The 16,435-nt window shown below is 33.8% G+C and overlaps 1 protein-coding gene across 1 annotated transcript in view; it reads right to left on the bottom strand.

Annotated features, from left to right (window-relative positions):
• CTNNA3 (catenin alpha 3) overlaps window positions 1-16,435 on the bottom strand; it is a 1,728,069-nt gene that overhangs the window by 500,876 nt on the left and 1,210,758 nt on the right. The window contains exon 12 of the mRNA XM_061197871.1: window positions 16,268-16,424. Coding sequence (XP_061053854.1) covers window positions 16,268-16,424 — 157 coding nt within the window. The remainder of the gene's footprint in view (window positions 1-16,267; window positions 16,425-16,435) is intronic.

Here is a 16,435-nt window from a genome sequence, read left to right as displayed (position 1 = left end):
TCCCAAATTCTTTCTTAAGACAGGTAGACGCAATGGAATAGGAGGCGGAAAAAAAATAAATTATCCTGTCAGACATAGAATTGTTGAGAGATTGGAAGGTTAAGAAACAGAAAATGTAACAAATCTTATTTCCAGAAGGGAGGAAGGCTCAAGACATTCATTTTTAAGTAACTTTAATTCAGAGTCAACCAATATTGCTGAGAGGACTCTACGCCACAATTACTCTGCTATACACTTTCACAGCCATCGCCTATTTAGCTTCAAAAATTATCCATGAGGTAGGAATTATTATTGTCATTTTACAGAATAAGGAAACAAAGGATATTAAGCAATTTGCTCAAATCTATGTAACTGGTAAGTGAGAGAGGGCTCATGATAAACAGTGATGTTCTTTGCAAGATGAGGGATGAGGGAGCTATCCCGGGCTGTGTGTTGAATGACAAAAGCAGAGGAGAAGGCATGAATGGTGCTTCCATACCATGGTGCATCACCAGTTCACCAATCTGTAGCAAATATTTGCCATGCCATACCCCATTAGCTTCCAATTAAACTATGTCTACTTCTTGGTATATTAACATATTGACCACAATAGGATAGCACATGCATATTATCACTATGACTCAGGATGATAAAAATTATTCCTGGCCTGCCCATAAACTCTCAGAGTTCTTTTTCCACCCCACCACCTTAACCATCACACTGGAGGATCACTTCCCATGAGGATAAAAGAGAAACCAAATTATATTAAGAATACGACTAATGACTATGAGGAAAGTTGATATTAGAATGTATTTTAAAAAGCCATGATTTAAACTTGAATTTGATGTGATCAATGGGACAAGTTTAAAGAGACTATAGTTAAGGATAAAAACAAAAAGCTTCTGTTTACATAATATTTCATTAGTATCTGGAGATACAGAGATCAATGCAGTAATTAACGACATAGCTGTGATTCCTTACATCTCATTAATCATTAACAGGATATAAAAGTGCCTATATAATTGGGAAATTCAGCTAAGCTTCATTATAAAAGGAAAAATACACTAGAAGTCATTTTTGTTTAGCTCATGTATTAAAACTATTTCCACCAGGCAGTAATGACAGCAATCTAAGAAAATTTCCTAACAAGTAGATAGCATAGAGTGATACATAAAAAGAAATCTTTTGATTTTTTTCCCTTTATTTTCTGTATCATTTTCACATTCTCCTTCAGTTAATTGGACACTTAGCTAAGCCATATATGTCATATGTCACATATGTCATAATGAAAATCTTTCACTAAACTCCTAAGGAAACAGTTTTTAGCATCACCATATCTACCGTGACAATCATGCTAAAACCAAAATACGAATCTTGATTCTTTTCAATCCATGGCATAATATGGTGTGTTAGTCATAAGGAAATTATTTTATTATTTTCTAGTGTTCAAAATAAAAATACACTAGGGGCTTCCCTGGTGGTGCAGTGGTTGAGAATCTGCCTGCCAAGGCAGGGGACATGGGTTCGAGCCCTGGTCTGGGAAGATCCCACATGCCGCGGAGCAACTAGGCCCGTGAGCCACAACTACTGAGCCTGCGCGTCTGGAGCCTGTGCTCCGCAACAAGAGAGGCCGCGACAGTGAGAGGCCCGCACACCGCAATGAAGAGTGGCCCCCACTCGCCGCAACTAGAGAAAGCCCTCGCACAGAAACGAAGACCCAACACAGCCAAAAATAATAAATAAATAAATAAAAATTAAAAATACACTAATAAAGCTATATTTTAAAATGGTACATCTACATAAAGTATGATAATGAAGTGATTTCTAATTTGATTAAATGTCATAATCACTATTTTTCTTACTGTAATAATTATGAAACAAAGGTACAAACGTTATCATATGATCCATACCAGAATTTAATTAAGTAAGCCATTGGACAAATCAGAAGATCCTTACAGAATTTCAGAGGTCCTCGACTGCCAAAAGTAAATTCAGTTTTGGACAATAAAGAAAAATGTTGGAAAGTAAGCCTGGATCACTGAAGCACGGTTTCCATTTACTTCTTCAATGTTAGAGGTCAAAGAGGAAATTGCCTCAGTGCTTCTCTACTTCACTGAAACAAAACTTTAGCTCACAGTGAATAAACTATGTAAGAAATCACTTTAATGACCTTTATCGAGATACTACTGGATACAAGATACTCTGCTAAATGGTCTGGAAACATACATAAATAACAGCTGTATTATTTTTTAGGGCTGCTGTAACACAATATCACAGACTAGGTGGCTTCAGCAACAGAGATTTATTTTCTCAGTCTGGAGGCTGCAACACCAAGATCAAGGTGTGGCCAGGGTTTGCTCCTTCTAATGCCTGTCCTTGGCTTGTAGATAGCTGCCTTCTCCCTATGTCTTCACCTGGTCTTCTCCCTCTGTACATGCCTATGTCCTAATTTCCTCTTCTTATAAAGACACTGGTCATACTGGATTAGGGCTCATCCTAATGACCTCATTTTAACTTATTTACATCTTTAAAGACCCTGTCTCCATATATATAGTCACATTCTGAGGTACTGGGGGTTATGGCTTCAATGTGTAAATATGGGGGAACTCAACTCACCCAACAACAGTAGCAATCCCGCCCTCTGGGACTTTTAAAATAATAGAGAAAAACATAAAAGTAACAGTAACATAAGGCAGAAAGTGGTAAAAGTTATAGCACGAATCCAAAATTATGAAGGAGCATAGAAAGGCTTAAAGGAGGAAAAAGTTTAAAGGATGAAGGTTTTCTAAGGACAGGATTTCAGCAGACTTGAGATGAATATGGTGAAAAGGGCAGAAAATGACATGATCAGAATAGGCACTGTGTAGGGCTAATTTTTCTTTTAATAATCAAACCTTATTCTGATTGACATATATTATGTGTTTAAGATGATAAAGGTCATTTGGTTGCTGATAGCAAAAGCGGCAGTATGAAATCATATTTTCTTCAGTGTTCTATGTAAAATATATCACAGGCAAATTAAACATATCATTTTAATTCCCAACATATCATTTGCACTTGTGGACATTTTTTAAAAGAAATAGAATACGGAGAGAAATAGAATTGTACCCACCGCACACCAGAAGAAATGGATAATAAAAGTCCAACAGCAATTGGATTATCCTTGTAAGAAATCTATATATCGAAAACCTATGCCTATAGCTCTTTGTTCTGAGGGTCAGTTCCCAAATTTATGTGATGCAACAGTATTTTAAATTCTTTCCTTTTATAAACTGTCACTATCTGAGTAAAAAAAAAAGTAGATTTGTGATATTTTATTACCAGTGAGTGCAACCTATGTTCATCTGCCCAACACACTACTCTTAGTCCTGTTTGCTAAATAAGTAATATTTCTGACAATAACAAAGAAATATTCTCAATTTTAATTGATTTTATTTAAAAAGCAGAAGAGAGTAGTAAGGAACCTCACAAAATACCCTTTTATATTATCAGAGGAGAAAAATGCTGAACTTTCAATGAAATTCATAATAAATCTGTGCTTCCTTATAACTTCTTACATATGTCACTGGCAGATAAAATGAATTTTTACTTACTACGTAAAATTACAATTCAATAGCACTCAGCCACGTGACATTAAAAATGTGGTAAAGTACAGGATTTTCATTTTGCTCACAGATATTTTTCCAAAGGCACATTAAAGTTCTCTTGTCTATTATCATGGCAATTATTTAGCTTAGTGTCATAAAATGTTTGAAAGACATATGAATTCCGCATTTCATATCACTTGTTAGTCCCTAAATAAGCAGAAAAAAATTTAAGTTCAGTGAATTACAAAAACAAAATTAAAGTACTCAGATTTTACATTAGGAAATAAAGATCTTGGCACATAAACCTTTAGCACTGCAGGAAATGAGCTTCATCTTTTACACTGGTGAAAGGTACAGAGTGATCATTCTGTACAATTATATAGCTAGGCAAAGCCTTGATTTGGATACAGTACTATACCAAAAAAACCCCCAAAACTCACTTTGCATAGCTATGCTTAATTTTTGCAGTTGCCTAAAGTAGTTATGCTACTTATACAGTCTGGTTTTGCTCTAAAGCCTGTGTTGGGAGGCTCTGAAACATAAACAGAGTAAAATCTGCCCCAGATCACTGGGCGATTACTTCTGTAGAAATCAAATGAGAGTTTATTAAGTAAAATAGATTTAGTTAAACTAATGTTTGTTAAGTATCTCCTGTATATCAAACACTGTGTAAGGCACTGCAATGAAGGAAAACCTAACAATCTGCACACATCCATGGTGTGTGGTTGCTTCTCTTTCTTTGACTTAATTTTTTACTAATCTGATGTTTTGAGTGGTGGTGTTTTTGGATGTTTTTGTTTACCTTTAAATTCTTCAGAATCTCACTAAATTCTGATTAGGGAAGAAAGAGTCTCATATTCCCAGCCAAACCATATTTAGTCTAGCTCAAAGGGATATTTATTTTGCTTTATCATGATCATACAAAATTGTCCAGCTGTGTCCACATGGACAACCAAAGATTTATAGAGGAAGGGACTTGAGCTTTTGTTAATTATTTGACTCAAAAGCTGAATGAGTAACAAATCGAAAGTTAGGCTTAAGAGCTAGGTACATCTATCTCCTTGATTCAAGAAAGTTCCAGATGGAAAAACTCAGAATTATGGCCTAAACATGATCTTCATATTTTAATATTTAAAAAAATAGCCAAAAGCTATTTTGCAAAAATAATTTTTAATAGGAGATAATCTGACGTGATTAAATGGTACCTAAAAGTAACATTATTATTATTATTTATTGTATTAGAGAATTTGAGCAATTCAGGAATTCTCTGTGACAGGTCTCTATACATTAAATTTGATTATACTAGCCAAATTCATTCTAGGGGGAGCAATAAATAGAAATATCTATGGAACTCTTAGAGTTCTTGGCCTAAATGGTTACACACATATTAATAATAGCATTTCTCAAGAAAAACAGAAGTTAAAAAAAACATGCACCAAAATAAGCACATGCACACACACTATGGAACAGCTATTTAAACTGTATAAATATTAATGTAAAAAATTATAAATTCATTTATTTAAACACTGACAGTGTAAATGTATATCATGCCTTAATAAAAGTACTTTTAATTAATACAGCCACCACACTTTTTTTGTTAAATATGATAGACAAAAACTAATAAAACCATCATAAATCTATAGTTTTAGAATAAGTTACCATTGTTCCTTAGCAGGTTTTTATACTTTGAAAATGATGTTAACTAAAAATGCAATGCTTTATGATAACTTAAAATTTTCAAATAACTAGATTTTATAACCCAGTTCACAAAGAAGAGTAGAGTCACAAAGCTGAATAGTTAGGTGGAGAGAATTTATATACAATTTATTATGAAAACATAAACTACATAAATCACCATCAAGATGGTGGATACAAATTTTCAAGAAGACATTGAATAATGCCATGGGAATTTAAATGTGGCTATAATATGTTGAATTATTTAGATACACAAAAAAGCACATGTTTTTCATTCCTCCAATGATCATTTTACAGTATTAGTACTGTATCCAAAAAACAAAATTTAATCTACATATGAAAGTTCCTGAAATTGACTAAATTGAAAAGGCTGTGGGAAGTTGTGTGGCAGTTGGGTTACATGGCACTGAATATTTAAAAATAATATATTACAATTAAGTGTTAGAGTTCTGGTGATTTCAAGTCTTACCAATGTTTTTTGTTGTTGTTCATTTAGATTTTTAATAGTCATAATCTGATGGCCAAAAAACACATGAAAAGATGCTCAACATCACTAATTATTAAGGAAATGCAAATCAAAACTACAGTGAGGTACCACCTCACACCAGTCAGAATGACCATGATCAAAAAGTCTACAAACATCAAATGCTGGAGAGGGTGTGGAGAAAAGGGAACCCTCCTACACTGTTGGTGGGAATGTAAATTGATACAGCCACTATGGAGAACAGTATGGAGGTTCCTTAAAAAAACTAAAAATAGAACTACCATATGATCCAGGAATCCCACACCTGGGCATTTATCCAGAGAAAACCATACTTCAAAAAGATACATGCACCCCAATGTTCATTACAGCACTATTTACAATAGCCAGGACATGGAGGGAAACTAAATGTCCATTGACAGAGGAGTGGATAAAGAAGCTGTGGTATATATATATACAATGGAATATTCCTCAGCCATAAAAAAGAATGAACTAATGCCAGTTGCAGCAACATGGATGGACCTAGAGATTGTCATACTAAGTGAAGTTAAGTCAGACAGAGAAAGACAAATACCATATGATATCACTCATATGTGGAATATAATTTAAAAAATGATACAAATGAACTTATTTACAAAACAGAAACAGACTCACAGATTTCAAAAACAAACTTGTAGTTACCAAAGGGGAAACATGGTGGAGAGGGATGAATTGGGAGCTTGGGATTAACATATACACACTACTACATATGGAATAGATAAACAACAAGGACAGCACAGGGAACTCTACTCAATATTCTGTAATAACCTATATGCATACAGAATCTGAAAAAGAATGAATATATGTATATGTATAACTGAATAACTTTTCTGTACACCTGAAACTAACACAACATTGTAAATCAACTATACTCCAATAAAATTTTTAAAAAGTCATAATCTAAAATTATTATTTAACAGGTACTGTACTTGTATCATGAAAACTTGAAATCTCAGAGCAACTGATTCCCTACAAGAAAATCTATGATATAGAAAGGAAACAAGCACTTGTAAAATTATCTATAAATGGATGTAAACTCTTAATTTATTTGTAAATTCCTGCTAATTATATGTTTTAAAAGTTGTTATAGAGAACCAGGTTGAAAATTGGTTATTGTACATCTGTAATTATTATAGAGATGAATGAAATAACATTACAGTGAACTTGGATTATGCTCTGAATCTTCTTTAAATTAAATCCTGTAAGCCCTTATAATAAGCTACTAAATGCCAATATGAAAGAGTGATCACATATTCAAGTAACAATAAAAAAGGATGAGGTTTCAAAGTCTGGCTGCCATATGGTTCCTTTCCTTATAGAAAGATAGCCTTGGTGTTTTTCCCAACAATTTTACCACACTGTAATTGGCATCTGAGGGCTTGTTTCCTCTATTAGACTACAGATCCTCTGTGAATAAGTCCGATGATACCACTGTATCTCTTGGGTGAATAGAAATTGATCAATAAGTATTTGTTAACTGACACAATAAATTATTAACTTACCAATACCAAAGTATTCATTGGGTGCTTGCTTCAAGAACATTCATTCCTCCATTACTTACCATCAAGATTGCTAATAAGATGGTAGCACAGAATATCATTTAAATCTTGTTGACATGTCCCTGTGGGAAACTTTTCAGCTTTAGCTTTGAGCTTTATATACCCAAAGTGAGAAAATTCTATTGCCTGAGGCAGGTTTTGGTTATTTTGATGCCTTAGATCTCATAACCCAATAGAATGAAACTGTCTGTCATGCAGATATGCTCATTAGGAGGCAAGGGCTTTCATCAGAATCCTTAGCAAAGGGAAAATTATAAAATCTTAGGAAAGTTACACAGGGGACTTTAATTATGCATGTAATAACAAATGTGACAAGGGTTAAGGTTTGTAAAGCTTTACGGTAAGATTACATTGTTTATCATTCTACATATTCTAGTCTTTTATGGATGCTTGAAATGTTTCACAATAAAAATATTTTAAAAAATCTAGCCATCCTTTCCCCACCCTTATCCACAAAATAAGGGTAAAAAATAACATAAAATCTCGCAAAATATTATTCCATCAGAGATTGACCCTGGGTGATAAAGTTTTAGATATTTTTCACATTCACGAAGTATTTTCTTAAAATGTATTACAGAGATTCACAATCAAGTTCCATAATACTGGATGATCAGCATTATTTGGTGAGTTTCAGGTGCTGATATGGGTGGCCTGGGAAGATTTCTCTGTTACACCAGGCACACAATCCACCATGTCACCTGTTTTTGAACATTGATATTTACTTCTCCTGTTCGCTCTCTTTTACTATAAAAGTTTAAGATTTCAATTAGGTCCTATTTGTTTATTTTTGTTTTATTTTCATTACTCTAGGATGTGGATCAAAAAAGCTATTACTGTGACTTATGTCAGAGACTGTTCTGCCTATGTTTTCCTCTAAGAGTTTTATACTATTTGGCCTTACATTTAGGTCTTTAATCCATTTTGAGTTTATTTTTGTGTGTGGTGTTAGAGAGTGTTCTAATTTCATTCTTTGACATGTAGCTGTCAGTTTTCCCAGCACCACTTATTGAAGGGACTGTCTTTTCTCCATTGTATATTCTTGCCTCCTGTGTCATAGATTAGTTGACCATAGCTGCATGGGTTTATCTCTGGACCTTCTATCCTGTTCCATTGATCTAGATTTTTGTTTTTGTGCCAGTACCATACTGTTTTGAGTATTGTAACTTTGTAGTATAGTCTGAAGTCAGGAAGCCTGATTCCTCCAGCTCCGTTTTTCTTTCTCAAGATTGCTCTGGCTATTTGGGGTCTTTTGTGTTTCTATACAAACTGTAACATTTTTTGTTCTAATCCTGTGAAAAATGCCATTAGTAATTTGATAGGTATTGCATTGAATTTGTAGATTTCTTTCTGTAGTATAGTCATTTTGACAATATTGATTCCTCCAATCCAAGAACATGGAATATCGGTCTGTTTGTGTCATCTTTGATTTCTTTCAGCAGCATTTTATAGCTTTCAGAGTACAGGTCTTTTGCCTCCTTAGGTAGGTTAATTCTTAGGTATTTTATTCTTTTTGATGCTATGGTAAATAGAATTGTTTCCTTAATTTCACTTTCTGATCTTTCATTGTTAGTGTATAGAAATGCAAAAGATTTCAAAGCTTTTGCACAGCAAAGAAAACCATCAACAAAATGAAAAGACAACCCACAGAATGGGAGAAAATATTTTCAAATGAAGCAACTGACAAGTGATTATGTCTAAAATATACAAACAGTTCATGCAGCTCAATATCAAAATATAAACAACCCAATCAAAAAATAGGCAGAAGATCTAAATAGACATTTCTCTAAAGAAGACACACAGATGGCCAAAACCACATGAAAAGATGCTCAACATGACTAATTATTAGAGAAATGCAAATCAAAACTACAACAAAGTATCACTTCACACCCATCAGAACAAAAATCTACAAACCATAAATGCTGGAGAGGGTGTGGAGAAAACGGAACCCTCCTACACTGTTGGTGGGAATGTAAATTGGTACAACCATTATGGAGAACATTATGGTTTAAGGAACATAAAGGTCCCTTAAAAAACTAAATATAGAACTACCATATGATCCAGCAATCCCACTCCTGGGCATATGGCCTGAGAAAACCATAATTCTAAAATATACATGCATCCCAATGTTCATTGCAGCACTATTTACAATAGCCAAGACATGGAAGCAACATAAATGTCCATCAAGATAGGAGTGGATAAAGAAGATGTGGTACATATATACAATGGAATATGACTCAGCCATAAAAAAGAATGAAATAATGCCATTTGTAGCAACATGGATGGACCTAGAGATTGTCATACTGAGTGAAGTCAGACAGAGAAAGACAACTATCATATGATATCACTTATATGTGGAATCTAAAAAATGGTACAAATGAACTTATTTACAAAACAGAAATAGAGTCACAGATGTAGAAAACAAACTTATGGCTACCGGGGGAAAGGGGGGAGAGATAAATTGGGAGATTGGGATTGACATATACACACTACTATATACAAAATAGATAACTTATAAGGACCTACTGTATAGGACTAGGAACTCCACTCAATACTCTGTAATGACCTATATGGGAAAAAAATCTAAAAAAGAGTTAGATTTATGTACCTGTATAACCGATTCACTTCGCTGTACACCTGAAACTAACACAACATTGTAAATCAACTATACTCCAATAAATTTTTTTTTTTAATTTAAGAAAAGTAGAAGTCATAATAAAATACAGAAAATAATCTATCTGCCTCAATAATAATAGAGGCTATTTTTTCATCAGATTTTGTTGATATTATCTTTAAGAATAAAGCACTACAAATAAAATCAAAGTCCCATAGGTACTCTTTTTCAGTGCCATCCAAATCCTCTTTCTCCAGAGTTATTCACTCTTAAGTATTTGTTTTGTATGACTTCTATGGCTAGTCCTACTGTTCCTATTGCCTAAAACGTGCTAATTACTTAACATTGCTTTTTATTTTTTATTTATTTATTTTTAACATTGCTTTTTAAAAGCTGTCCTATTAGCACGTGAAACAAGTTTATTTGTTTTAACTACTACGTTTGCTGCTATTTATTCATTCTTCTACTGATGGGTGTTTATATTACTTTCAAGTTTTATTATTTAAAAAAATCCATAATGATCATACTTATACAAGTCTTCTTTATGAATATGTGTACAAGTTCTCCAATAAATATAGAAAGATATTTGTGGCAAAATAATCCAGGTCCACATATTATTGTTTTGTTCTTCAAAGAGATTATAACAATTTACTTCCCAGAAGCAGTATACGAGAATTCTCATTTTACTACATCTTGTCTCATATTTGACATTATCATAAATTTTTACTGTCCTGACATCTGATAGGTATACACCATAGTTTTTAAGATAATTCTTCAGTTATTCTGATAAACTATAAAGTACTAACTTTTGGGATAGGTTTAACAAAGATAGCTCCCTTAAAAAGATTTTTCTTTCTCATATCTGGTTTAAATTTTAACAATGGCCTGCCAATGGTGTTAGTAATAATGGCTATCTTTTAATGGGCAACTTACTATGTCCCACACACTCTTCAAATCATTTAAAATATATTATTTTAATTTTTTTAATCATGCAAGAATATGTACTCTAAGAAGGCAGGGAGCTTTGTCTGTTCTATTGACTATTCTATTTCCAGGATTTAAAACATTCTATCACTTAATGCATGCTCAGTAAGTATTTGTTAAATAAATGAATAAATGTGTCAGTTCATTTGGGCTACTATAACAAAATAACATAGACTGGGTAGCACAAAAACAACAGAAATTTATTTCTCACTCTTCTGGAGGCTGGGAAGTCTAAAATCAAGGCACCAGAACGGTCACATGCTGGTAAAGCCCTATTCCTGCTTCACATCCAGTGCCTTTCACTGTAACCTCACAGTGGTGGAAGGGGCTAGGGAACTCTGTAGGGTCTCTTTTATGTGAACACTAATTCATGAGGACTCCACTCTCATGACCTAAGGACCTCCCAAAGGCCCCACCTTCTAATATTTTCACATTGGATATGAATTTTGGGGAGACACATTCAGACCATAGCAAAATGATATAATTATTAGCATTTTAGAGGAGGGCATTCAATGAGTCAGAGGTTAATTTATTTCCTGAAGATCATAGATCTGGTAGGATTTGGCAGAGTTGTCAATCTTAAGCATAGTTAACCTACTCCTAACAGACTCTTCTCTTTCTATGCTTTCCATAGATTCTAGAGATAAAATCTATTGTCTTCATGTCTAATCTATAAGAGTTCTTTTAGTGGTGACATTTTAATGATAATGATATATGCTTTGTGAAAAGGTAATTCTTGGCTGCTTTTCTCCAATATACATAAATTGTTCACAGCACAGGCTCTGGAGCCACTCTGTAAGTGGAAGTTTTTATTGCTTTGTTAAAAAATCCCCTAGGATGCTATCAAAGTCCATAAGTCTATACCAACACAAATTTGAAAGCTCAGATACATGACTTCATATTTTCCAATCCTGTATCTGCACCCACCTGGGTAGCAGGAGCAATGCTTCTTTCTAGGTCCAGAGGAAGACCTTTGGAGAGCATACAGGGAAGGATCACCCTGCTTTTCCTGCCTAAAAACCCTTCATCTCTAGCTGAAGTCTTTGGTTTTTCAGAATGCTCAAGAGCACCTCTTGGACTCATTAGCAGGTGTGGGGGCCGGGGGTACGGAGAGTGGGTATCATATGACAAAAATAAACCTTCCAGCTAATCCCTTGTCTGACCTATAAAGTGTCCACAGGATTCACCAAATTAGGATTTTAAATCATCCATATTACACTGATCAAATGCATGTGCTTGGAGTTGAAACACTGCCCAGAAATAACTAAGTACGAATGAAATTATGAGATTCACTTTGACTCTCTGTTTTTGTTAAAAGTTTCTGTCAATATATCTGACTATGGCAAATAGTATGGCTATTAATAACTTCATACACTCACTGAGACAATTTTAAGGAAATCCTTTATTAAAGATCTATCTATTTATTAGTGCCATTTATTACGTCAGTAAGATTATTGATGATTACTACAGCTCTACCTTAAAGTTCTGGTAAAAATTCTCAAATCTGTATGATTTTGACAAAGTCAAAAATGAACTTCTAATTATAGCTTTTCTGAAGATCTAATTCATAATATTCGAACAACAGTCCTGCTGTGTATTTACTGTTCATTCAAATAAGAGCATCTTGAGTGAACTTGCCTGTTAGTACATGGAATGATGCATGTTAAATTCCAGTTCATATGCCCAAACTACTCTTCAGTCATGAAGAGTAGCACTAATTCAAAACATAATTATCAATAGAGCAATAATGGATTACTTTGGGGGAGCTTACTCAGTCACTTTTGAATGCACGCTTTCTCCCTGTTGTTCCATGACTTATGAAAAGCTGTGTGTATAATATTCCTGGAGTCTCTACAATGACTGAGCCATAGAACATCACATGAAAATATAATCACAGAGGACTCAGAGGAAAAAACCTACAACCACAACAAGACTCTCTCCTGATTTTAGCCACTGGCATAGAATATCCTGGCTGCAAGTCATCACTGAACTATTCTGATGAGGAGGAGCTTCTTTTCTTCGTAAATGCACACCTGGGTTTTTCAGCCTGAGCTAGGTTTAAGTCATCAAACTGGCTCTCACCTCAGCTTCCTATTGTTATATCTTGTATGAGTGTGTCAGTCTTATGTTTTAATTTCTTGGAGGAGAGGTGGAGAGAGTGAGGGAACACCTGCTTTATATTGGGCTTACTTTTATTTTCACTTCTAAGAGCAATTAAAGCATTATTTAGCACTCAATATCTACTTCTATAAGAATGTTTTTCAGCATCTGGAGTTAGTTTTCTGAAGTATTGATGAAGCTACCATTTAAAATTTTAGACAGTTTATATTTTCCTAAAAATGTTCAGGCCTTTATATAGTGTTATCTGTTGACTTTCTGAGTCCAGTACCAATCCAGATGTACCCTCTGTTCCTGTAATACTGGCCAACTTGCTGTCCCTCAAACCCACCATGCACTTTCACATGTTTTTCTCTCTTTCAATATTTGACTTTGTGGTTCATGCCACTCAGTGTTAGATGTAGAATGAGGGGTCACCATTGTCTTGGAACTAAAGATAACCTAAGCATTGCTAATAGAATGTGTCCCTCAGAGAAACATTGGGCTGATTTGATATTGAAACAAACCAAGAACTTTTGGTCCAAACCAGATTTACTCTTAAAATTATATTATGCATAATTTGAGTATTCATCTCTATTTTGGTAGCTATGTAGCAACTTGGAAGACTCTATATATAATTCATAATTGTCATCTATTCCCCTGAAAAAAAATAATCTCTTAATGTTTCTAAGTGCAGTGGAACATAGAAAAAAATTCAGGAATTTGTCAAAGACAGTCCAGTATAACAGATTAATTAAAGACTATTCCAGTATAGTATATGGCAAGTACATATACTAACAAAGAATCATTCCTTATGGAGGGTTTTTACTTATTTTTTGTTCTTTTCCTTCAGTGTTTCTATATTCTTCACACTCTCTCATTTTCTAACATACTCTAGCAAACTTATAGGCAATAAAAAGACCATCTCCCACTCATTTAAACATGTAAAAAAAATGAAATTGAAAAATGTTATTTCAATAATTCAGTTCAACCAGTATCTCCTTAACAATGCTCCCCTCAATACCCTGACACTCCAGCCCCATTAACTGCACACATTTGAGTTCCCTGGAAGCAAACATTGTGCCTTTTCCTTCTTTGCATCCTCCTCCACTTCCCAGCATACTGCCTTGTACATAGTTGATATTCAATACACTTTTATCAAAATTCATTTTGATAAACAGTCCACACCAGGTACAGAAAATAATGGAGTGCACTGTCTGTAGAGAATTTAAAAACAATAATGAAACACATTAAATATTAATCCACTTTTTATTATTACCCTGTACTGGTAATTCCAAAAAATGTTAGTGATAAGATACTCCTCCCCACATACAGGGACTATTCCTATCCAAGTCTTCCGGTGTGCTAGGGCCAGTAAGTCTAGAATCAACTATCTTAAACATCTAGTTACATGAGATAATTAAAGGTTTTTGTGATTTAAGCAACTTTCACATGAGTTTTCTGTTACATGCAGGCTCTTAAGTACTATGGTTTTTCACAGAAAGTAACAGACTCAGGTTAATCCAGCACTAAAAGGAAAAACATGAGCTTCTGCTCTGAGGACCCACAGAGTTGCTGAGATCCCAAGCTCCCCACAGCTCTAATCACACAAGGCCTGGCCAGTTATGGCTCCTATTCTTACATGTTCAGGAGATTCTCCCTATTCTGCCATCAGCTTAATTCTAATAAACTGCCTTTACATTGACTAGTGTGAGTAGGTTTGCCTTGTAACCAAAAGAACCAACTAAAAATCAGAACCTGGCATATAACAACTAAATTACAAAAGACTGACCCAACATAAGATGTTGATTGGATCCACATTGCAAAGTCTATACTAAGAAGATAGCAAACAGACAGAAATATGCTTAACATAGCATTGCTTATAGTAGTTAAAATTTATCTAAATGCTCATGAAAGGAGAACAGATAAATGAATGATTTTTTGAAGAAAATATAATAATGTGGGAAAATTCAGCCAACTATTATCTGTAAAAAGGCAATACATAATTACACAATTATTTGAAAACACACACACACACACACACACATATATATATATATATATATATATATGCTGGTTGGAAATAAATCACATATTAGTAGTTGTTATTTCTGAATCGTGGTATCAAGGGATTTTAATATTTCTCCTGTTCATTTTCTATTATCTTCAAAGTTTTAGCTCTAAAGAAATAAAACAATCTTAAAGTAGTTAATTAGCACATATTTTCTTTTCATTAGTATATTATGAAAATATACCAGGTTTCAGGTTATTGTTCACAATGAGAAAGCATACATATATGAAAGTAATTAAATTGATAGGGTAGATAAAATACAATCAGGAAACTTTAAAAAAGATAAAATGATGTTAGAAACTCGTAAGAAATTGCATTTTATAAAAAGAATCATCACATTCCAAGAAAATCTCTCTCTCAGAAAAAAATATGTAATTTATTTTAGTGAGAGGCTTAATTTTTAAGAGAATAGAAAAATTAAAAAGTATTTAGTTCTCTGCTGTTACAACAGTATAATCAAAACCTGAGTCATGCTTCTGAGAATATGGCTTTATGAGAGTAATTTCACAATCTTGTGGGATGCTACTCTAATATATGATGAGAGAGTTATCTGAATTTGACGTGGAATCTCAAGCCTGTCTGTTACTGATGTAGTTAGATGTTTAGTCTTGTTTATTTTATTCTTTAGATCACCATTATTCAAATACATATAGCGGTAGTTGAAGTACATATTATATCTCAAATCAATGAAGAGTTTTCCCATTAAGATACATTTTTTTTTCTGAGTAGAGAAAAATCTGGTTGGGAAAAAAGTGCAGGAAAATGAAGAGATATAACTATATTAAAGGGGGTGGGGAAATGATGATTTATTTGAAAAGCCAGGAAATGCGTAAATTTTCCACATGCTATTTTCAATTATGCTTTGCCCATGAATAGGAATTTCTTTTAGAGACAGTGTAAATTGTTGAGGTGTATGGATTACAAGGCATGAGGCTCATTATCCTAGGGTAGATCATATGTAGCAGCACTTTGCTTCAGAAAGGCTATCATTAGAAAAAAGTCTCATAATATTCCATAAAATTAATTATATTCAGTATCATCCTATTACAATTTGTATGGAAACACAAAAGACCCCGAAGAGCCAAAGCAATCTTGAGAAAGAAAAATGGAGCTATTTCATAAAATTACAAGAGCAAATATAGAAATTAAAAGATAAAACCATACCAGACACAGCAAGGAAGTCATCAATGCTTGTAATGTCATCTACAGCTTCAGTGAGGACATGGATATGATTCTCCCACGTGCATCTGTACATTTCCATGGTTTTTTTGACCACTTGACTTTTGGGTCTTGCAGCCAAAGCAAGCGCAGCATTAATAATCTGTAAAGATG

This window comes from Eubalaena glacialis, chromosome 1 (assembly GCF_028564815.1).
Source record: "Eubalaena glacialis isolate mEubGla1 chromosome 1, mEubGla1.1.hap2.+ XY, whole genome shotgun sequence".
NCBI lineage: Eukaryota > Metazoa > Chordata > Mammalia > Artiodactyla > Balaenidae > Eubalaena > Eubalaena glacialis.
Note: the sequence above shows the minus strand (reverse complement) of the source record. Positions and strands in the feature narration are given on the sequence as shown.